Here is a 23,523-nt window from a genome sequence, read left to right as displayed (position 1 = left end):
ACATGCTTCTGTTTCTCTTTTACAGTTTCAGAATAGCTGCATTTTGCAATCTGTAGAAATCCTATCAAGACAAAATATGTATTTACTGAGGAAGCATTGTTGGCTCTTCAGACTGGTCACCCCACTATGGCAACGCCATGGTCTAGGCCAGCATTTCAGTCCTCATCCATGCAATCTCAAAAGTCTAATGTGTCTTATTACAGGGTAGTTGGGTTTTGGGGAGTAGAGTTGCACTACCCATCTATTGAACTTGGTTTTATGTGTATGTGTGTATAAATATCAGTGTATACACTAGAAAACAAATTCATTAACTTATGAGGCATACAACTGGACAGTTTCACTTGCCCCAACCAGTATGTTCTGTCCTATAGAAGAGTTATATAGGAAGCCAGCTCACCTGAAAGTTTGAGAATATAACAAAGACACTTTTTTTTTTTTTCCTATCACTCAAGTTGGAGTATTGTGGCACAATGATGGCTCACTGCAGCCTCAAATCCCCGGGCTCAAGCAATCCTCCTGCCTAAGCATCCTAAGTAGCTGGGATTACAGGATAACACCACCATGCCTGGCTAATTTTAAAAAATTGTTTTTGTAGAGGTGGGGTCTCGCCATGTTGCCCAGGTTGTTTTCTAACTCCTGGCCTCAGGCAGCCTGCCTGCCTTGGCCTGCCAAAGTGCTGGAATTACAGGCACAAGGGATTGCACCTCGCCATAAGGGAACTTCTGATAGTGCCTTAAGTAGTCTCTTAACAAAGATTAAGTTGAGGCATTCTCCTTGCCAATTAAACTATAATATTCAAATCTAGTTAGCCAAAATGTCTTTTTATCTAAAGAGTGCTTAGGTAAGCTTTGCCAACTTTTGTCCTTATTGTCTTTTCTATTTATATCTTCCTATAACTGACCACTCATCTTTTTTTTTTTAAGGTTTATTGTGGGATATATCAAACATATAACACAAGTCGAGAGAGTAAGATGGGCATCACCCAGTTTCAGCAACTGTCATTCATAGCCAATCTTATTTCATGAACACCCTCAGGTATTTTCTAACTACTCTGCCCTTACCCCTGAATTTTTTTTAAATAAATAACATTTGTACATATTTATGCCATATATGTTCATACAGTCTTTTTAATTTTTTTTGACACAGAATCTCACTCTGTCACCCAGGCTGGAGTGCAGTGGCGCAATCTCGGCTCACTGTAATCTCCGCCTCCCGGCTTCATGCCATTCTCCTGCTTCACCTTCCCGAGTAGCTGGGACTAGAGTATGATTTGATTAGATTTTTGTTTACTAGAATCACATTGTAGCCCTTCCTTCCTAAGAGTATTATTTCAGATTACTTTGCCAAGTATTTTGGATATCCCTAAACCCTTTAATTGTACATTTGTGGATTGTATCATTACTTTGTTCCATAAATTCTCAAAATTCTCAAAAAAATGTATTTATATAAAAATATTTTAGCATATTTTTCCTAAATGGACATCTTAATGCGCTTAATATATGTGTCATATTTGTAATTTTTAATGTGTATTGTGACAGCAAGAAATTTTACTTCAAAATTTAAAAAATATATTAAAGGCTAATGAAACTCATGAATAACAAAACTTGCTTAATAAACATTAAAATTGACATTTTAAAAAATAAATGATTTCAATTTGCAGAATAACCCAAGTATAATTTCTAATCACAGAAATTAGCAGTCATCTTCTCTATCCAGAAGGTTCATAAAGGTTTTATACCCATCCCTTGAGGAATTTACCTTTTCCCCTACTTCAGTTTCCTCTCCTGAAGGGGAGTTAGGAGAAATCATTCATTCATTATTCAATAATATCACTAATCATGAAAGAAGATACTACTGTCAAGTGTCCAAAGAGAGGGAACTTACTCAATCACCACTGGTAGGTATGATATTCTTCCCAAACCATTAAGACATTATCATTTTATTTCCAAAAACTCAGTAAGAAATAAGAATTTTCACATGATGTCTTATATAACAGTATGAAAAAGAAAATTTAAAGTTGCCAAAGATATTCTATATCAAAAGAGGGAAATGCTACATTCAAAAAGCAGAAGGGTTTTCTACTTATAGTTAGAGAAAGATTTTTCTAAAGTAGGATCCAACTGTGCCTGCCCAAAGCTTCCAGGAGCTTCTTGGAAGTAAAAAATAATCCCTTAATATTGTCTTGAATGTATTTAACTCTTTCAATGTTTTATACTTATCCCATGTCTTCTATTTTTCTATGTCATCTGTTGTTTCCCGGATGTGGGGGAGGAAGTGTCATTTCCATTGTGTAGCTGAGGAAATGGAGACCCAAGGAAATCAAAGGACATGTTCAGGTTCACCAGGTGAACAACTGTAAGGAAGAATTAAAGTCCTGATTCTGAGACTCCAAGTCCAGTAGTCTGCCCTCTATTCCCCACTGCCTCACCTTCTGCAGAGTATACACCATAGAGTCTGCTACGTGGAGTTTAGAGAAAATTCCAAATGATCTTTCTGGAAATGGTCACTTATGGCAGAACAGGCAATAATAAAAGGATATGAAGGAAACACTATTAAAACTGAAGAGAATAATATGAAATCCATGTACTATCAAAAGACAGCATTACTGGAAGGGGAGGGAGATTAGAGAATATGCTAAACCAAAAGCAAGTGGCTGAGCTCCTGACCAACTCATAGCAAGGATAACTTTCCAGCTTTAATTTCCAACTACCATATTTGAATGTAAAATTATAATTTATCAACCTAAAATAATGTTTCCAATTTAAAAACAAAACCTCCCAATGAAATAGAAAGACATCAGCAGCCTGGACAACTACTTTTTAGTATCATCTTTAAAAGTAGATAACTGACATGTTTTTACGACAGATTGACTGTAAAAACAATCTAAATTCATTTTCTAAGTGTCCAGTTTGGAAATGCAAAGAAAGTGAGAAAATGTTGCTTCTGAAGGGTACTTTTGAAATGGTTACAAAAAATGCTTATTCTCTAAGAGCTCCTGCAAACCACAGTCTTTTACCTGAACACTATTTGTTTGGCAGAAATGTTTGATGACTTCCAACAGAGGGGCCAACATGGCAGCTTTGCCTTCAGAAACACCATCAATCCTTTTTATGTTTTCAACCGTAGTTGGTCTGTGTTTAACAACAACAAAAAGGTCAAGAAACCACTGAAACAGTATCACTCCAGCAATATAGCTGATGTTCAGCTTCATAATGATTCTCTAAATGTATAGTTTTTCCAACAACCAAAACAATGTATAATACAACTAATCATGTTTTATAATTTCTTTCTTTGCTTACCACCATTTAAAGACTTGTGCTTTTACCAACTTATGAACAAAAACACTATTGTCCCCATCACCACAAAAACACACTGTTAACTGGTAAACAGGACATTATCATAAAGGAACAGGTTAACATATCAAATATTCATTTTATTACTGATTTTATTATTATCTTTATAGTCATGAAAAGGAAAAGTATGAGGCTCTAACTGGGAACAACTAAGAGGCTAAGAAAATCTCACAAGAAAGTCTCATTCATTATTTTCTTCTACAAAGTGTTTACCAGTAACTGTATCTGCCAATTCCTTCAGACTTTTAACTCAATATTTCTTATTGTGTCCAATATCCAAGAACACATTCGATGCCCTCCTTCCTTCTAAAAATCTGCCGATCTAATGATTACTCCTTTTCATTAAATATCTCCTCTGGGCCAGGTGCGATGGCTCATGCCTGTAATCCCAACACTTTGGGAGGCCGGGACAGGTGGATTGCCTGAGCTCAGGAGTTCAAGACCTGCCTGGACAACACAGTGAAACCTCATCTCTACTAAAATACAAAAAATTAGCCGGGGGTGGCGGTGCACGCCTGTGGTCCCAGCTATTCTGGAGGCTGAGGCAGAATTACTTGAACCCAGGAGGCAGAGGTTGCAGTGAGCCGAGATTGTGCCACTGCACTCCAGCCTAGGTGATAGAGTAAGACTCAGTCCCAAATATATATATATATATATATATATATCCTGAATAGTAAAGTATGGTCTTAGAATACTTATTAACAACAGAATTAGTGTCAGATATAGCACTGTGTAATGTCATTAGAAAATTCTGCACTCAAGTAATATCTATTGGATGCAATTTAGTGACAGAAACAATTTTTTTTTAAATTATACTTTAAGTTCTAGGGTACACATGCACAATGTGCAGGTTTGTTACATATGTATACATGACAGAAACAATTTTTTAAAAGGAAGCAAAAGACAAATACAATTACCAAGCAACTATTCTTGGGAAATAACTTCTTCTAAATGTTTAATGATCACCCCGTGTTTACGAGGCATTGTGCTAGGTGCTTATGGGAGACACACAAAAAGATGAGGAGCTAATACCTTTATTCGGAGTTTAAAATCTAGAAGATATAATAATACACGTTTACCACTAATTACAAAAAACTAAAATACAGCATTGTGTGGTAAGTGCCAGAGAAGCATCTTTAGAATTCATCTGAAAGTCCTCTATGAATTCAAGAGAGAGGAATTACTTCGCCAATAAGATCATGAAATACCTTCTCATAGTCTTTATGGTAATAAAACAAGATCTTAAAGAATTTCTTAAAAGGAGTTTTGAGGAATCAAGGAAACTACAAGGAGAAGCAACACTGTAAATAAATATATGGAAGTTGAAAACGGGTCTTCAACAAGTGGTAAACGATCCAGGTAAGATTGTTTCAAATTCTGTAACTTAGATGGAAAAGCAAGTTCATAAATGGAGGGCCTTGAATTCCAAGCTAGAAATACTGGATGAAACAGAGAGAGAGAATGAAGGGTTAATAGTTAAGAGGCTTCTGCAACATGCCAAGGGAAAATAGTCAGAACTAATGAGGTGTCATTAAGGAGGAGGAGGAAGGCATAGATAGGCAACAAGGAACCCGTTTTACAAAAGGTATGAAAAGTATTTAAATAAGAAAAAGAGGTCAGGCACAGTGGCTTACACCTGTAGTGCCAGCACTTTGGAGGCTGAGGCGAGAAGACTGCCTGAGCTTAGGAGTTGGAGACCAGCCTGGGCAATATGACAAAACCCTGTCTGTACAAAATATACAAATATTAGCTGAGCAGGGTGGCATGTTCTGTAGTCCCAGCTACTCGGGAGGCTGAGGTGGGAGGAGAGCTTGAGCCCAGGAGGTCAAGGCTGCAGTGAGCAGTGATCGCACCACTATACTCCAGCCTGGGCAACAGAGTGAGACCTGTCTTCAGAAAAAAAGGAAGAAGGAGAAGGAGGAGAAAAAAGAAGAAGAAGGAGAAGGAGGAGGAGGAGGAAGAGGAGGAAGAGAGGGAGGAGGAGAAGGAGGAGGAGAAGGAGGAGAAAAAAGAAGAAGAAGGAGAAGGAGGAGGAGGAGGAGAGGGAGGAGGAGGAGGAGGAGGAGAAGAAGAAGGAGAAGGAGGAGGAGGAGAAGAAGAAGGAGGATGAGAAGAAGGAGGAGGAGAAGGAGAAGAAGAAGAAGGAGGAGGAGGAGGAGAAGAAGAAGGAGGAGGAGAAGAAGAAGGAGGAGGAGGAGGAGAAGAAGGAGGAGGAGGAGAAGAAGAAGAAGGAGGAGGAGAAGAAGGAGGAGAAGGAGGGAGAAGAAGGGAGAAGAAGGAGGGAGAAGAAGGAGGGAGAAGAAGGAGGGAGAAGAAGGAGGGAGAAGAAGGAGGGAGAAGAGAGAAGGGAGAAGGGAGAAGGAAGAAGAAAGTAGAAGAAGAAGAGGAGGAGGAGGAGGAGGAGGAAAAGGTTTTATGTTGGAGGAGAGAAAATTCAGATCAGAGGTTTTAAGCATTAGGAACCTCTGACTAGGAATGTGATGGTATGATAATCAAAAAGAATCCAAAAAGAGGAATTTCGGTATTTGAATAAAATGCAGGGTGGGTAGATAATGAGTTAGATTTTATATATATTGAATATGATTGCTGAAAACGTAACTGGTTTTTATTCATATAGAAATGTGGTACTAAAGCTTGGCAAAGAGATAAGCATCGCAGCAGGGGGAATTTGAGTCACCTCCCAGATGTGACAAGTGGAAGCTATGGTCATATTATCAACTTGGATAAATTTTGTTAGAAGGAAATAAATGAGAACACATGCAAAAGATAGTTTACCTCATTTTGGCCATATCCACCAGTATCTTGTTTGTTGCCAGAATAGCTGGGGGAACATCCATTTTATTGGCATGTTTCTGCCTAGCTTCTACCAATTTGCCATATAACACAGTCTGAACAAAAAACAAAGAAACAACTCAATACTTTTAAAAATGTACTTAAAAGATCCAGTCCTTTATTTTTAGAGCTTCAGATCCCACATTTTTTCTTAGAATGAATATAAACTGAAATATAAACTCAGATTCTTAGCTTAAGAACAATTTTTAAAATACTGGCAAAATAGAGAATTTTAAGCATGCATAGAATCATAACTACCCTATCATAAACTAATTACCTTTTTACAAAAGCCTTACCTGAGTCTCCTGCTCTTGTGCCGAAATAACAGGTTCTGAGGAACTGTAAGATTTTTCTGGTGCCTGCACCATGATACTAAAATATTTAAAAGAAAATAAATAATAAAAGCTTTTCTTTATCCTCATTTACTTTCTATTTCATCTCCTAAATGAGAATGTCTTTCCAAATCAGTACTAACATTTACTCTTCATGATACCAGTAAGGTAATTTGTTATTTAAAAGACAACAGCCTAGATTTTAAAAATTTTGGATCAAATACATTCATTATAATGGTAAAGTTAAAATTGCAATTTGAGTTCATCACAAAATTGCTGTGTTTTAAAAAGAGCATTTGTTCCATTCTCTTCCTCAACCAACTGCTTTTGAAAGAAAATACGACACGTTAACATCTTTCAACTTACTGGGATACAACAGGTTTTAACCAAGATTTCTTTTTTTTTTTTTTTTGAGACGGAGTCTCGTGCTGTCGCCCAGGCTGGAGTGCAGTGGCCGGATCTCAGCTCACTGCAAGCTCCGCCTCCCGGGTTCACGCCATTCTCCGGCCTCAGCCTCCCGAGTAGCTGGGACTACAGGCGCTGCCACCTCGCCCGGCTATTTTTTGTATTTCTTAGTAGAGACGGGGTTTCACCGTGTTAGCCAGGATGGTCTCGATCTCCTGACCTCGTGATCCGCCCATCTCGGCCTCCCAAAGTGCTGGGATTACAGGCTTGAGCCACCGCGCCCGGGCTAACCAAGATTTCTTAATCTACTGGGATACAATTTATGATCCTTGTCATAACATCACAGATTTTTAGCTGGTGGGGAAGAAGAAACAAGAAGAGAACAAGAAGCATTCTTAGAAATTAAAAATTTGATAACTAAAATTAAAATGTCACTAGGTGGGAGGGGATAAAAGTCAAGCAACACTCCAAATGAGTAAACAAACAATGAGAGACTGAAATAGGAAAAAAGAAAATTAGTAAAAGGAACACTAAAAACCAAGAAAAGAACACAAAGACAATCACTAACACGAGGAAAAAAATAAAGGTAGCGGGTGGTCATAACAACATAGCTGGGTTAGTAGTATGCATATAATATTTGCGTAGTTATAGTAATATAAATACAATATTGTCATATTGTTATTATATTTAAAAATATATAAATGAATTATTAATATGATGAAATATAATTATATTGGCGGAGGAATGAAGGAGGGGAAATCTACCGTGATAGGAGGTGAGTAGAAAATTTCTAAAATTGGTAAGTCAAAAAAATAGTATTCTAAGCATATCATTCAGAAATAAAAAGGCACAGGCCAGAGAAATTAGCTGAAAGATTTAAAGATGACAGCCTCTATGAACAACAGCAAAGTGAGTTTGGGAAGAGTGGGGGCTGGTATGCTTGTCGTAAGCCATTAATTTCCAATTAACTTTTTCAATCAAGTATAGGTATTATTTTAAGGAAAATTTCAATACATTTTAAAATAATAGTTATTGATATATAAGCATCCTGCTGCTCACTTCTGTACACTAAGCCCATATATTTAAATTAATTTCTGGACTATTCCACAGGTATCCCAAACTCAGTATGTCTATCACTAAACTCTTAATTTCAATGAGAATCGACTTCTTCCAAATTCCTATTAATATTGATATTTTTACCTACTCTCATGAATCACAAATATTCTTCATGACATCCAGAATAGAGAATATTTTCCAGAAGGTTTTCTGGAAAACCTCTTAAAAACCTTTCTCTGATAATCACTATCTACGGAAGCTAAAGCATTACAAAATGTATTTCTTAAATACCAATACTTGAAAGGTTAATGTACTTCTTGATCCATGAGCTACAGAATGGATGTTGAGTTAGCAGGCATGAAGACAACATTAATCTCCTTGTATGTCTCCATTGCGGCTCTTGGTGACTAAGTGTTGTCAATGAGCAGTAATATTTTGAAAGGAATCTTTTGTCTAAGCAGGTTTCAACAATGGGCTCAAAGTATTCAGTAAACCATGCTTTAAAGAGGTATCATCAAGACTTTGTTGTTACATGTATGTAGCACAGGCAGAGTAGATATAGCCTAATTCTTAAGGGCCTTAGGATTTTCAGAATGCTAAATGAGCATTGGCTTCAACTTAAAGTTACCAGCTGTATCAGCCTCTAGCAAGAGTCAGCTTGTCCTTTGAAGCTTTGAAGCCAGGCATTGACTTCTCTCAAGCTATGAAAGTACTAGACAGCTTCTTCTTCTGGTAGAAAGTATTTGGTCTACATTCAAAGTCTGTAAGTGCAGGTACCTTCATCGACGATCTTAGCTAGATCTTCTGGATAACTTGCTACAGCTTCTATACCAGCACTTGCTGTTGCACTTTGCAGTTTTATGTTATGGAGATGGCGTCTTTCCTTAAACGTCATGAACCAACCTCTGCTGGCCTCAAACTTTTATTCTGCAGCTTCCTCACCTCTCTCAGCTTTCAGAGAATTGAAGAGAGTTAGGGCTTTGCTCTGGATTAGTCTTTGGCTCAAGGGAATGTTGTGGCTGGTTTGATCTCCTATAAAGACCACTAAAACTGTCTCCATATCAGCAAAAAGGCTGCTTTGCTTTCTTATCATTGGTGTATTCACTGGGGTAGCATTTTTGATTTCCTTCAGGATCTTTTGCCTTTTGAAACTGTTTGGTGCAAGAGGACTAGCTTTTGGCCTATCTCAGCTTTTAAAATGGCTTCCTCACTAAGCTTAATCATTTTTAGCTTTTGATTTAAAGTGAGAGACATGTGAATCTTCCTTTCACTTAAACACTTAGAGATGGGCCAGGTGCAGCGGCTCACACCTGTAATCCCAGCACTTCAGGAGGCCAAGGCGGGGGATCACTTGAGGTCAGGAGTTCAAGACCAGTCTGGCCAACATGGCAAAACCCCATCTCTACTAAAAATACAAAAATTAGCCAGGCATGGTGGCAGGCATCTGTAGCCCCAGCAACTCAGGAAGCTGAGACGGGAGAATCGCTTGAACCCGGGAGGTGGAGGTTGCAGTGAGCTGACATTGCACCGCTGCACTCCAGCCTGAACGACAGAGTGAGACTCAGTCTTGAGAAAACAAACAAACAAACAAACACTTAGAGACTATTATAGAGTTATTAATTGGCCTAATTTCAATCTTGTTATATCTCAGGGAACAGGGAAGCCCAAGGAGAGGGAGAGAAATGGTGAATGGCCGGTCAATGCAGCAGTGAGAATTCATATAACACTTACTAAGTTTGCTGCCTTATGTGGGCATGGTTAATAGTACCCCAGAACAATTACAATAGTAACATCAAAGATCACCAATCATAGATCACTATAATGAATAAGATAATAATGAAAACATTTGAAATATTGCAAGAACTACCAAAACATAACACAAAGACATGACAACAGGACACACTGTTGGAAAATGGGGCTAACACGATCTGTTTGGCGCAGGGTTGCCACAAACCTTCAATTTATAAGAAATGCAATACCTGCAAGTCACAATAAAGCAAGGCACAATAAAACAAAGTAGGCCTGTATATATTTCACGCAAAAAAAAATAAATAGTGTCCTGATGTTAGAGGTAGGCAAATATAGATTTGAAAGCCAGCTCGCCGTTAGCTGTAAGCTCTTGAACAAGTTAGTCAACTTCCTAACCCTTGGTATCTTCAACTATAAAATGGCGATAGATAATTTTATAGTTATCTATAGGATAACTATCTGTTATCTGTTAGGCTCTTGTAGGAATTAAATGAGATATCACATATAAAGCTCTCAGCATTTAACATAATGCCTGACAAACAGTAATATCCAAGAAGTGTTAGCTATTAAATTAACATTATTATTTTGTAGCTCACTTTGATCATTCTAATACTGAAAGGCTTATGTTTTAAATTTAACTTCCTTTTGCCAATGAAATAGCCCAACATCTGACAGTCCTTTCTCTTTAGAAAAAAAGTACTCATAAAGTAAGTATAGAACATAGAAATATGGAACTCTGTACCTTTTTTTAGAAATGTTACTCCCAGAAGAAACCTTATCACATGGTTTGTAAGAATATAACTTCTCCAAGTTAAACTGCATTTAAACATATAAAGGTCCATTAAAAAAAGAAGTTTCAAAAACCTTTTAAATGTGAAGAAAATAAGAAACAAAAATCTCACAATCACAATTTTTTCTTTGCATAATCAAGCCATCAAATAAATCACCTGAGAACAACCTCCTAAATTATCCGTTTCTACAGTTCTAAAGGTAGTTAGAAACGCAATCCAATGTCTTATCCCTCCCAAAACTATAGAAAATAAATCATCAAAAGTATGCTCTAAGATATAGCAAGTACCAAAGTTATAAAAACAATTCAATTACATTCTGCATACTTCAATAAAGCAGAAAAGGTTCACCAGAAAATGTAATTCACTATACTTGTCTATTATTCCAGTGATCAGCTGAAGTCTGCCAGTGGATTAGTATTTAATCTGTAATAGTTATCTAAGATCTTAGATCAAAAAAAGCAAGAAAGTATGTGAGTGAGTGTGTGTGTGTGTGTGTGTGTGAGACAGAGAGAATGTGTGTGTGTGTGTGTGTGTGTGTGTGTGAGACAGAAAGAGAGAGAGAATGTGTGTGTGTGTGTGTGTAGCTCTAATAAGAACACTTAGGAATCAGACTTATTTTTTGATCAACTATAAGTATTATAACGTGTGAACACTCTAAGCCAAATGAGTTAGAAGATAGGTTTAAAAGAACCCAAATAAATTCCTTTCTCAAATACTTCCAATTCTTTATTAGCTCCAGAAATTATATACCATATATTCTAGTCTGTTCACATCACTTCTCTTGCCAAATTTTATGTTTTGTTATATATGCAATTTTCTCTTTAATTGGAAGGGAATTAAAATATAAAATTTTAAACAGAAGTTGAATCAATAAAGAATGAAATATATAGGAACAAATTCTTTAAAACAAACCTTCTTCTCCGCAGTTAATTCAACTGGTACTTGATTATAAGAATGCTCTTTGGTGCCTGAAGATACAGTTCTTGAGCTGAAAAATAATAAAATTAAATTATCTCAAATGTTAAGATGCAAGTATCTAATTCATGAATCATCATACTCCACTCTCAGAAAGATGAATAAGATATTACCCTTTTAGAACCAGCAATTTTTAAAACTGACTTTTTTCCAGAAAAAAGCTCTAGACGCTTTAAAAAGTTTGAAAGAGAAAACTCACAAGTGATCAATGCCTGTAAAGGTATAAAAAAGTAAGCAACAAATGTATTCCCTCCCTTTCCACTTCTACACGTGAGAAGTAAATACGATATATGGATTCCTCAGCATTGATTTCAATACTGCTTCTTTAATCAATGAGAAAGAAGCTTTCTAAATACCATGGTCAGCTACTTCCCATCAACCAAGAAAGTGTTCTGGCTGGGAGCGGTGGATCATGACTGCAATCCCAGTAGTTTGGGAGGCTGAGGTAGGAGGATCACTTGAGCTCAAGAGTTCAAGACCAGCCTAGGAAAGACCCTCTCTATATACAAAAATTTAAAATATATTAGCTGGGCACAGTAGTGCATGTCTATAGTCCCAGCTACTCAGGTGGCTGAGGATTACTTGGGCCCAAGAGATCGAGGCTGCAGTGAGCTATGATCGCACTACTGCACTCCAGCTTGAGAGACACAGAGAGACCCTGTCTCTTAAAAAAGAAAAGTGCTCTATGACTTATCCTTTCCTCACAGATCCCTTCCCCCAAACTGACTAAAACAGGCATACAAAAACAAACAGGTAATTCATTTTACTTGTGAGAGGCCTATAAACTGGTGTAATTTGAATCACATAAATAGCAACAAAAAACCCAGAAGTTACAAGAAAAAAACTGAAAAATGAACCTAGGCAGAAGAAACTTCTTTGGACACAATTCTTCATTAGCTTGAAGGATGAGGCTCTGGGATTCTGTATTAGCTTTATGAAGCCAATTTCTACCCTATTAAAAGCAAAAAGGATCTTTTAATACAGAGTGGGAAACAAAATTAAGTCAAACAGGCAGACTCCTATACTGTTTACCTTTTTCGTAAGGGTGCAAATCTTTATAAATTTGTTAGACCCAGAAACTTCTACCAAGAATCCCTCAATGATGAGCTGACGGGAAAAAGCCTTCCACCAACTCTCTGTTTGATCCTTGCCAGTGCCAAACAAACTGTGCTTGCGATATTGATCTGCAAGACGCTGAGAATTCTGAAATTAAAATAAAATCAGTATCTAAAAATGCTAATTTAAACATACAGGTTAAGTAAAACACAGACTTGTCTATTGATTCTTTGGATTTACACTAAATTTCAACTTTAAAAACATACAAAAATGTTATACCCATCGTGCTCATTCTGAACACTCAACTCACAAATAAATACATTATCAAAATAATGTTCCTTTTGTGTCTTAAATAATGGCAGGAAATTTCACATATAATTCAGATGCATTTTCCAGTGTATAGGTTTGGATATGTGTTTGGAACACTTAGCTTTTGTTATTTAGATCTCTTAGCAAACTCACGTTATTGTTTGAAACAGTGATCAAAATCCTACAGTTCGAGACTAGAACCATGAGAATTATATAAAACGCAATGTGTCATGCCTGTAATTCCAGCACTTTGGGAAGCCAAGGTGGGCGGATCACAAGGTCAGGAGATCGAGACCATCCTGGCTAACATGGTGAAACCCCGTCTCTACTAAAAATACAAAAAATTAGCTGGGTGTAGTGGCGGGCGCCTGTAGTCCCAGCTGCTCAGGAGGCTGAGGCAGGAGGACGGCGTGAATCTGGCAGGTGGAGCTTGCAGTGAGCCAAGATCACGCCACTGCACTCCAGTCTGGGCGACAGAGCAGGACTCCATCTCAAAAACCAAACAAACAAACAAACAAAAGCAATGCAAACCAATAGCTACTCATCCATGAGTGCAGTGCAACAACTCACAGCTTCCAATGCATTTTTGTTTTTACTGTGCTTTCGCATATGATACACTGTAAAGTTTACTTGATCATTTATAATTTAGCTGCTTCACTGAGAAAGACCAGGAAAAGAAGGTGCATGCTAAATAGCTGATGGTTTCGACGTATGTTTTCCTAAGTGAAGGGAGAATTCCTATGGGAGGCTCTTCACAGCCACCAAGTTCTAGAAATGTTAAGAAAGCTAGTCTGTCACATGCAATTCTGTTTTCCTCTAACAAAGAGACCTCTCCAGCTTTCACTCCCTATAAAAGTACTTTTTCATTCACTTTGTCCTCTTACTGTCTCTTTCATTCATCCTACATTTAAATACTACTTTTAAATATATATACAAGTTTATGGGCCAGGCACAGTGGTTCATGCCTGTAATCCCAACACTTTGGGAGGATCACTTAAGCTCAGGAGTTCAAGACCATCCTGGGCAACACAGTGAGTCCCCTATCTCTACAAAAAATAAAAAATAAAAAATTAGCAAAGTGTGGTGGTATGTACCTGTTGTCCCAGCTACTCAGGAGACTGAAGCAGGAGCTGAGGCAGGAGAATCGTTTGAGCTCAGGAGATCAAGACTGCAGTGAGCTATGATGACACCACTGCACTCCAGACTGAGCAAAAACAAAAACAAACAAAAAAAAGGAAGTATACAAACATAGAGCTTTATGGAAAATTACTCTTATTTAATGTTATTTGTGGTGAATGTGGCTGACTGTAATTCAAGGGTCATTCTACCTTCCATCCACTATGAATTCTTCCACTGCAGAATCTGGGACAGTACAAATACTAGTTCCCAAACTCCCTTTCAGCTAAGGTCCTGGGTTCTGTATATTTGCATGACAGGTATAAGCAGGAAGTGAGGCCAAGGCTATTCCTCTGCTGTTTCTGTTGGCATGCATGATTGTGGAGGTATTTAATTTTTACAAGAAAGTATTAGCAAAGAACCCAGCACACAATGACATGCTTCGTAAGTATCAACAGGCACCATTTTGTGGTTACAAATTATAGCAGGTTCACACTGGTTTACAGAGCATGCAAAGGTAGAACCTTCATGATTATTACAGATTCCTACTCAATGCAGTTTGGGGTTACACGCTGTAGTGGAAGCTTCCCAAGTTGACAGATGGCTTCTTGATCACAGAAGAGGCCACAGTTCCCTTGGTGAACTATTTTACAGTGGAACTTTGTCAACAATATTATAAGCCATTTAATACCGAGTAATAAATACCTTTCTGCTTAAATTCACTAGAATGATTATGAGCAACTTAAATTTCTATATAAAAATGCAATCTAAAATTTTAGAAAAAGGCAGACTATAACTCAACATTTTTACATTTCATATATACCCTAACGAAGGTTTAATAGTCAATTAAAAATCCAGGGATTAAAATTAAAAGAATATATAAAATGAGTTGCAGCAAACTTAACTAAGGCAACTATAGGGCTATTACAAGCATACTGGTTTTACTGAATTGATGAAATCATTATGATTACAGGTTTATCTTTTGGAACGTTAAAAACGCGACTACAAGCCTTCTAAAACAGAACAAGAATGACATACTTAAATGTAAACATACATTGCTTTAATATCTGAGAATCTTCCCAAGTATATAAACGAAAACAAAAATAAATCACATCATAAATATTAATATGCTTATGTCACTTACTACTATTTCTAAGGTGTAGATTTGTCAAAAAAATAGGCTAAATAAGGGTGATCTTTCACAAAAAGGAGGCTAGGATGAAATTAGGTAAAGCAGGGTAAGCTCTCAACAGAGACAAATAGAGCAGTGCCTATATATTGGATTTAAAACATAGGCTTCTGATAGGCATAGTTAAGAGAATCTATACCATGCTCTCCTAAATCTTAACAATAAAAAGAGAATAGACTTTTTTAATAGCTAAGGAATGAATTTTAGTGTCCTGATGATTCTATTTATTAACATATGATCAGAACAAGATTTAGAGAAATATAAACACCCAGGTACAATCTGGCACCTTCTTCCTTGTTAACAAGTCCTGCCTTGCTAACCCTGACTTAGGGTTGATTTGAGTAGAATGTTTAAAAGTCAATCATACGTAGCATAAACTAGTCTAGAGATCGAATGTATGACATGAGAATTACAGTTAATACAAATGTACTATATTTGGGATTCCCGCTAAATGAGTAGATCTCAGCTGCTTTTGCCACAAAAACAAAAAAATGGTTAACAATATAAGATGATGGATATGTTAGTTTCATTATAGTAATCATTTTACTACATATAGGTAACCTGTAACATTATATTGTATACTTTAAATACACATAATATAATTTATTTTTATAAGTAAAATAAGATAAAACATCATAGAATTTCAGAGCTGGAGGGAATGCTGGAGCTCTTTGATCTATCTTAGTCATTTTTACCCATATTGTTAACAAATTATCAGAGGTTCAAAGATGTTAAATGGCAGTCTAATGTCTCACGGTGTACCTATACTAAAGCTAGGACTAGAACATAGGCCTCCAGATGACTAGTTCTAATTTTTTTTTTTTTTTTTGAGACAGGGTCTCTCTTTGTCACCCAAGCTGGAGTGCAGATGTGTCATCATAGCTCACCGTAGCCTCAATCTCCTGGACTCAAGGATCCTCCCACCTCAGCATCCCAAGTAGCTGAGACTACAGATGTATTCCACAATGCCCGCTAATATTTTTAAAATTTTTTTTTGTAGAGATGGGGTCTCGCTATGTGGCCTAGACTGGTCTTGAACTCCTGGGCTTGAGAGATCCTCATGCCTTGGTCTCCCAAAGTGCTGGGATTATAGGCATAACAGCTAACTTTTTCTTGTTATACCACATGCATGCACAAGCACCCACACGTACCGCCCCCCACACCCAATATACATACATGTGGGGGCTCTTGAGCTACATCACCTGCATTCAAGCCATAGCTCTGGCAAGTTACTTATCTTCTATTTTCTCATCTAATATGCATATATATTCATTTTTATCTCTTGAGGATACTGTGAAGATTAAGTCCATAACCAGGACAAAGCCTGGCTCAGTAATATTAATCTGCTTTTTATTAGTTAACAGCTGATCCTTTAACTCAACCTGAATTTCTTAATCTAAGAGTAAAAAGCATGACTTGGTATCTAGTTGGGTTTCCTTCCCTGGAACACTTGGTAATGGTACTCTACATCTGCTAGGGGTTACCTCTGTAGTAGGAGATTCTATTCCTTGCAAACTAGTAACACCAAAGGTATTAAGTTCCCTAACTAGAATCACTAGCCCTCTAAACACTAAAAATTACTCTTCTGGCTTTTCCTTTCCTAAGCATTAAAAACCCATAGATTAGGATGAAACAATGAGGTTTTATCTGATCAGCAGGGATTAACTGTCCCTTTCCTCATGATCAATAACTATGAAAACTGTGTACTATGTGAGTAAATGTACATTGTCTTGTTTCCATGGCAATCACCATGAAAAGGATGATACACCTTTGCTTTAAAACACAGTATCTTTGTTTTAAAGGAATCATATTCCGTTTTCAACTAGGAATCCAAACTAAAACAAGTAACATTTAAAAAAAAAACAATTAAAACATAATACAGTAAGAATTTTCAACAACAAATGCTTAATGATTTCTCACTCTGAACAAAGCCTCCTCTGTTAATTGCTTAAGTGTTGTAGTTAACTTAATTTTGTAGGTTGTCCACTGACAGAGTAAAAACTGCCTACAATGAGAAAGCTGCTATACAGAACACAGCCTAGGGATTTGGGCATTCATTCATTCATTCATTCATTCAAGATAGGGTATTGCTCTGTCACCCAGGCTGGAGTGTAGTGGTGTAATCATGGCTCACTGCAGTCCTGAATTCCTAGATTCAATCAATCCTCCCACCTCAACCTCCCACAAGGAGGATTACATGCACACATCACCAATTGGCTTTTTAAATTTTTTTTGTAGAGACAGAGTCTCGCTATGTTGCCCAGGCTCATCTTGAACTCCTGGTCTCGAGCAATCCTCCCACCTCGGCTTCCCAAAGTGCTGAAATTACAGGTGTGAGCCACCATGCCCACTGGGCATAACAATACAAATTTAAAACTGCATGTTACAGCACAACAAATAGAAAAGACACTAGACTAGCAGGCAGGAAAGTCATTTGCTCATCCTGACTCTGGCACAAAGTAACAGTATGACCTAGGGCAGGTCATTCAGCTTTTACTTTAACCCAATCTCAACTACAGTAAAATCAGGTAACAGGGTTAAATAGTCTTTTTGCCAGTGTTAGCTCTAAGCGGGTATACTTCTGTGGGATGCCATCTCAAAAAGAGAAATTTTCAGGCCAGGCACAGTGACTAACGCCTGTAATCCTAATACCTTGGGAAGCCAAGGTGGGCAGATCACTTGAGGCCAGGGTTTCAAGACCAGCCTGGGAAACATAGGGAGACCCTGTCTCTACAAAAAAGTTAGCTGGGCATGGTGGCACGCACCTGTAGTCCCACGTACTCGGGAGGCCAAGGAGGTAGGATCGCTTGAACTGGAAACTTTGAAGCTGCTGTGACCTATGATCACGCCACTGTACTCCAGAGCCTGGGTGACATATCTCATTCTTTCCCTTTATAGACCAGGTAGAAAAATAAGGGTCACCAAAACTGACATATCATGGAATGTGGAAATCTAATTGATCGGTCAGTGTTAGAATAAAGAGAACTGACTGGCCAGGGTACCTGACCCAATATATCAGTTTCTGGTAAAAGCGAAGTCTTTACACCAGTATCTGACAGAAAAAAAAGAAGAAAAAAGGGAGAGGAGAGGAGAGGGGAGGGGAGGGGAGGGGAGGGGAGGGGAGGGGAGGAAAGAAAGAGAGAGGAGAGGAAAAGAAGACTTGTCACTTCTCTGTATTAACCTCTTTAAAAGTCACAATTGCTTTCTGTACTGTGAATGCCACATTCTTCTCTACCCTTCTTCCCTCATTTCTTCTCTGAATCAATGTCCAAATAGACAGTATCACACCAAAATCTACCATATATTCCACAAAAATAGGAAGTTCTAGTGATACCTTCACAAGTACTCCTCTCATTTCTCTAAACACCCTCTCTCTTCAGAACTTCAGTAACATTTATATCTATTCACATGTCCCTTATCTGGTTCTCTGCTACATTACACTTATTTCTTCTTAAGTAACACCTTCCATACTAGACGAGGCATCTCATCTAATTTAGCTTTGAATCCCCCCACAAAATGCAATACAGTGCCTTTTACAAAAATACATGTTTAATAACTAATGGAAAAAATAGCCATAAACTCCAACTCAAGAAATTTTAAACTCAGCCTGGCACAGTGACTCTCAATGCTTTGGGAGGCCAAGGGTAGGGGGATCACTTGAGCCCAGGAGTTTGAAACAGGCAGGGCAACAGGGGGAGACCCCATACCTACAAAAAAATTAAAAAATAAAAAAAACAGCTGGGTGTGGTGGCACCTGTGGTCTCAACTACTCTGGAGGCTGAGGTGGGAGGACTGCTCGAACCCAGGAGTTCAAGGCTGCAGCAAGCTATGATCACACCACTGCATTCCACCCTGGGCAACTCCTAAGTTCTTAAACTACAAAAAGTGCATAGCTATTGTTAAAAACACTTTAACTTTTTTGGGGGACAGGGAGGGCAGGGCGGGGGTGCTTTTTCCCAGTCACTACAGGCCAAAGAAGCTCACAGCTGCAACTTCAGGGCTTCAGAAAGTCATTGTGAACTATAATTCTATGTGCAAAATAAAACCAAAAGATAGTGATAATTATCTCTAGGAATATATTTCATTCAGGTGAAATAGCTTGTCTAGAAAACAGGATGGATAATGCTCTCCCGTTAGATAGTTTGAAAATTACAAGAGTGATTAAAACTACCAATAGTTTCAACAAATGTCTACAGTCAAATCATGTATCATCAAAACTACCGTCTAATTCTAGTGCCACGACAAGATTTGGCATTCTGCTAATGTGATCAGAAAAGAAGTTTCACTTAATCTCTCAGTTATGCAAATTAATGAGTGTGGTTTTATTTTCTAATCTATAAAATTAAGGTCATTGTATATCTTATCATATATTTATACAGAATGTTTAAAGATTTTTATATAAGTAAGTTGTTTAGACAGCTAAAACAAAGTTCCTTAAGTAATACCTTTACTGTTTAATTTCTAATCAAACTTGCAGCTTAAAAACAAAATTTTAAACTCTACTCACAAACTCCTAGATAGGCTACATAACTGTTTATACTATTTAGAAAAAATCTTGTGTAAGAGAGAATTATACGACCGGGCATGGTGGCTCATGCCTGTAATCCCAGCACTTTGGGAGGCTGAGGTGTGCAGATCACAAAGTCAGGAGATTGAGACCATTCTGGCTAACACAGTGAAACCCCGTCTCTACTAAAAATACAAAAAATTAGCTGGGCATGGTGGTGGGTGCCTGTAGTCCCAGCTACTCGGGAGACTGAGGCAGGAGAATGGCGTGAACCCGGGAGGTGGAGCATGCAGTGAGTCAAGATCGCGCCACTGCACTCCAGCCTGGGCGACAGAGCAAGACTCCATCTCAAAAAAAAAATTAAAAAATTTTTTAAAAAAAGAGAGATAATTATATGCTGCTACTGTATGTTATATATTTAATCTCTTTAAACTCCAATTATTCCCAGTTTAAAATGTTTATTTTACAGATCAAAATCACATACAAAGATATTAATTTTTCCTAAGTTGGTTAAAGGGAACATTTTACTAAATTCTCAAAGGAATTATAATGATAATTTTAAAAACAATATCCCAGGATACCAAGATCACTGAAATGGGGAGAAAAAAATATTGCCTTATTTTCATTGCATTTAGTGTCTACAGATTTTCATTAAGTGGTACTTTTAGAAAAGTTTTACTCTTGTCTAGCAAGGGTACTATAATATTTCACAAAGGATAAACTTCTTAATTTGAGGACTCCCAGAAGAGACTGTCAGTGTAAGTGGTCTGATTTGGTTTTTTAATAGGTGAAATCTGATCTCTCTTGTGGCCAGTTCAAGTTTGTCAAGGAGCCTACGTAGACTTATTTGTTGATACTGGATATGGCTGGATTATAGCAAATTAAAACAAGAATAATTTTTATAAATTATACATTCAACTGGGATACAAAGGTTTTGAAGGTGATAGAGACAGAATACATTTTCATAGATCTCAATTATATTTAAGCTGTCCCTTACAACTAAAATTCTTGTTATAACAGTTTCACTCACAGCACCTAAAATAGTTCCTTAGGCAACACTTCTACTATTAAATTTCTAATCCAACTTGTGATTTACAAACAAAATGTTAAACTCCATTTAGAATCTAAAAACATCAGTACATGAAAAATCAACAGAAGTTTTCAATATATTTAATTAAAAATATTTCACAACTAATTTAATAAGTATGTTCCTTTTTAAAAATACAAACTCAGAAAGTATTTACACGAAGCATTTGAGTATTTCACAAATAAATGCTTACCTATTCTACATTAGAAATGAGAATTTTAATCTCTAAAGTATATTTTAATAAGTATGCATATTTGCAAAGTATCCTATCTCTCACTCTTGATTTATTCAGCCAATATCAGTGCGTAATACTTAGCTTTGCTTTACATACTTCTAAATCAGGGGAAAAAATCATATAAAGAAAAGGACTACAGAACAAGTTCTTGGACTGCAAGGGTCCTATCTTATTCACATTTGTACCTGTGGTTGCTTAGGAGAATACTGGAACATCGATCACTCCAAAAAAAAGTAGCTGAATTTAACTGATTATTTATTCATTAGTAAAGGCAAAAACCACTATTTTCTTATAACTTTAAATACTTCTGATAGGAAACAGAAGGAAAAATAAATATGTCCCAAATATTGTTACTGAAATTAGACATTTACAAAATAATCCCTGTAACTAAAGTTTTCCTTGAAGAATTTAATAGTTTTCTGGACAAAAGGACAATTTTGTTTTACCTGTCCCTTGACACAATGAAAGTTAACTTTTCCTAATTATCCTAAGCAAGACTAGTCTAGGGATTCACACAAATGCAATGTGATAAACTAACACAATGCTTCTAGACTGAGCTGCAGAGCTGAACATAGGCTTGGAACATGAAAACAGCAGAAGATGCCACACACACGGGTTTTATCCAAAGTAACGAATGTAGTGTTTAACGGGAACTTAGTAAGATTCTATGAGTTCCTAGTAACCCATCTGAAGTCAAAGCTACAATCATAATACTGCAAACCTCTGAAGAAAAGTGTAATAGAAGTAAAAGAAGATCTGTGAAGGGAATTCACAGGTATACTTACAGATCCTCGGAGAAATAAAATTGGAAGCCCAATTCCAAATTTTTCCCCTAAGATATCCACAGCAGACAAAAGCTGAAATGCTTGTGGACCAAAGTCCCAGGATGTATCCTCTGAGTCATCCATGGAATAGCAATGACCCAATCTAAATAAAAACAATAACATACGAAGAAAGCTTAGCCAAGGCATGTATCTTTAGAAATCAAAAGATTTAGCATAACAATTAGCCAAGTAAAAAATATCTCAAATGCGCCAACTGCTTCAGAAGCTACGAATAAAGTTCATTATACCCGAGTATGTAAATATCAAAAATATGAACAATAAACTATTGTAGCATAACAGATATGTTATGTTGATGGTTCTCAATCCTAGTGCCCTAGAAGCAAGTTTCATGGGAGGTACCTCAGACCACAGAAAGGAATAATGTTAATAACAGTACAAGCAAGCACAGTTGCTCTATTTATAGCTAGAACAGCTGCACTTACTTGACCAATTATATAAATATTGGACTTTAGTGTTAAAGGTGTGTTGCAAAAAAAGATTTGTTGCAAACAAACAAACAAAAAGGCTTTCAGCTTAGAAAAACATCTCAGTTGCTGCCTCTTCTGCCACTCCTGGTGCTGTTCAGGGGCTCACTCATTCGGGCCAGACATGGTACCTCTTTTGTGAAGCAGCAGCTGAGGAGACTGCCACACTCACCAGGGTCCACAAAAAGCCCAAGGAAAGAGTCAAGACTGAGAACAAGGATGTTTATTTGAAGGTGGTGGAGCAGGATGGCACTGTGGTGCAGTTTGAGATGAAGAGCCATGCACCACTTAGTAAACCAATGAAAGCCTATTGTGAGGGACAGGGTTTATCAATGAGGCAGATCAGGTTTCAATTTGACAGGTAGCCAATCAACGAACCAGACACATCTGTACATTTGGAAGTGAGGCTTAAGATAAAACTGATGTGTTCCAGCAGCAGACATGGAGATGTCTACTAAAAGGGGGACGGGCTACTTTACTGCAGAACTCTGCTCTTCCAGACCAAGAATACAGTCTCATTAGAAAGCTGTAATTTGGCCGGGCGTGGTGGCTCACGCCTGTAATCCCAGCATTTTGGGAAGTTGGGGTGGGTGATCATTTGGGGTCAGGCGTTTGAGACCAGCCTGGTCAACATGGTGAAACCCCATCTCTGCTAAAAATACAAAAATTAGCCAGGTATGGTGGCATGCACCTGTAATCCCAGCTACTCGGGAGGCTGAGGCAGGAGAATGGCTTAAACCTGACAGGCAGAGGTTGCAGTGAGCCAAGATCACACTACTACACTCCAGCCTGGGTGACAAGAGCAAAACTCCCTCTAAAAAAGAAAAAAAAACAAAAGGAAAAAAAAAGAAAGTTGCAGTTTGGTTCCACCACATCCTGACTACATAGAGTTTTCTCTATTCTTTCATTTCCCCCTTCCTCCTCCTTTTATTGCACATAAAGTATCTGGTGTATGTACACAAGCACACATTGCTTTGCTTTTTTTCTTTTTAAACTAAATAGATAATAGTATGTTTAGATTGACTTCAAATGGAGATGGGGTGGGGAAAAGAAGCATTGGTTCTGTGAAAAGACTCCCTTTGTCCCCTAGTGGCCTGCTCATTCAGCTCGTATCTTTATACTCCAGGATGTTATTGTGCTGTCACAGTTTTAGCAAAAAACAATATAAAAATCTTTGCATACCTTGTTCAATTGGAGAATTTTAACGTTTTTCATTAATCAT

At 37.5% G+C, this 23,523-nt stretch overlaps 1 protein-coding gene across 1 annotated transcript in view; it reads right to left on the bottom strand.

Moving 5' to 3' along the window:
- Positions 1-23,523, bottom strand: part of WRN (Werner syndrome RecQ like helicase) — a 139,559-nt gene that overhangs the window by 20,341 nt on the left and 95,695 nt on the right. Inside the window, exons 24-31 of the mRNA XM_025394193.1 lie at positions 21,778-21,919; positions 12,526-12,696; positions 12,351-12,445; positions 11,431-11,506; positions 10,470-10,543; positions 6,482-6,557; positions 6,129-6,241; positions 3,017-3,131 (exon numbers count right to left, since the gene is read on the bottom strand). Of these exons, the coding sequence (XP_025249978.1) occupies positions 3,017-3,131; positions 6,129-6,241; positions 6,482-6,557; positions 10,470-10,543; positions 11,431-11,506; positions 12,351-12,445; positions 12,526-12,696; positions 21,778-21,919 (862 nt within the window). The remainder of the gene's footprint in view (positions 1-3,016; positions 3,132-6,128; positions 6,242-6,481; positions 6,558-10,469; positions 10,544-11,430; positions 11,507-12,350; positions 12,446-12,525; positions 12,697-21,777; positions 21,920-23,523) is intronic.

Source organism: Theropithecus gelada, chromosome 8, assembly GCF_003255815.1.
Source record: "Theropithecus gelada isolate Dixy chromosome 8, Tgel_1.0, whole genome shotgun sequence".
Lineage (NCBI taxonomy): Eukaryota > Metazoa > Chordata > Mammalia > Primates > Cercopithecidae > Theropithecus > Theropithecus gelada.
This window is presented reverse-complemented; position numbering and strand designations above follow the sequence as displayed.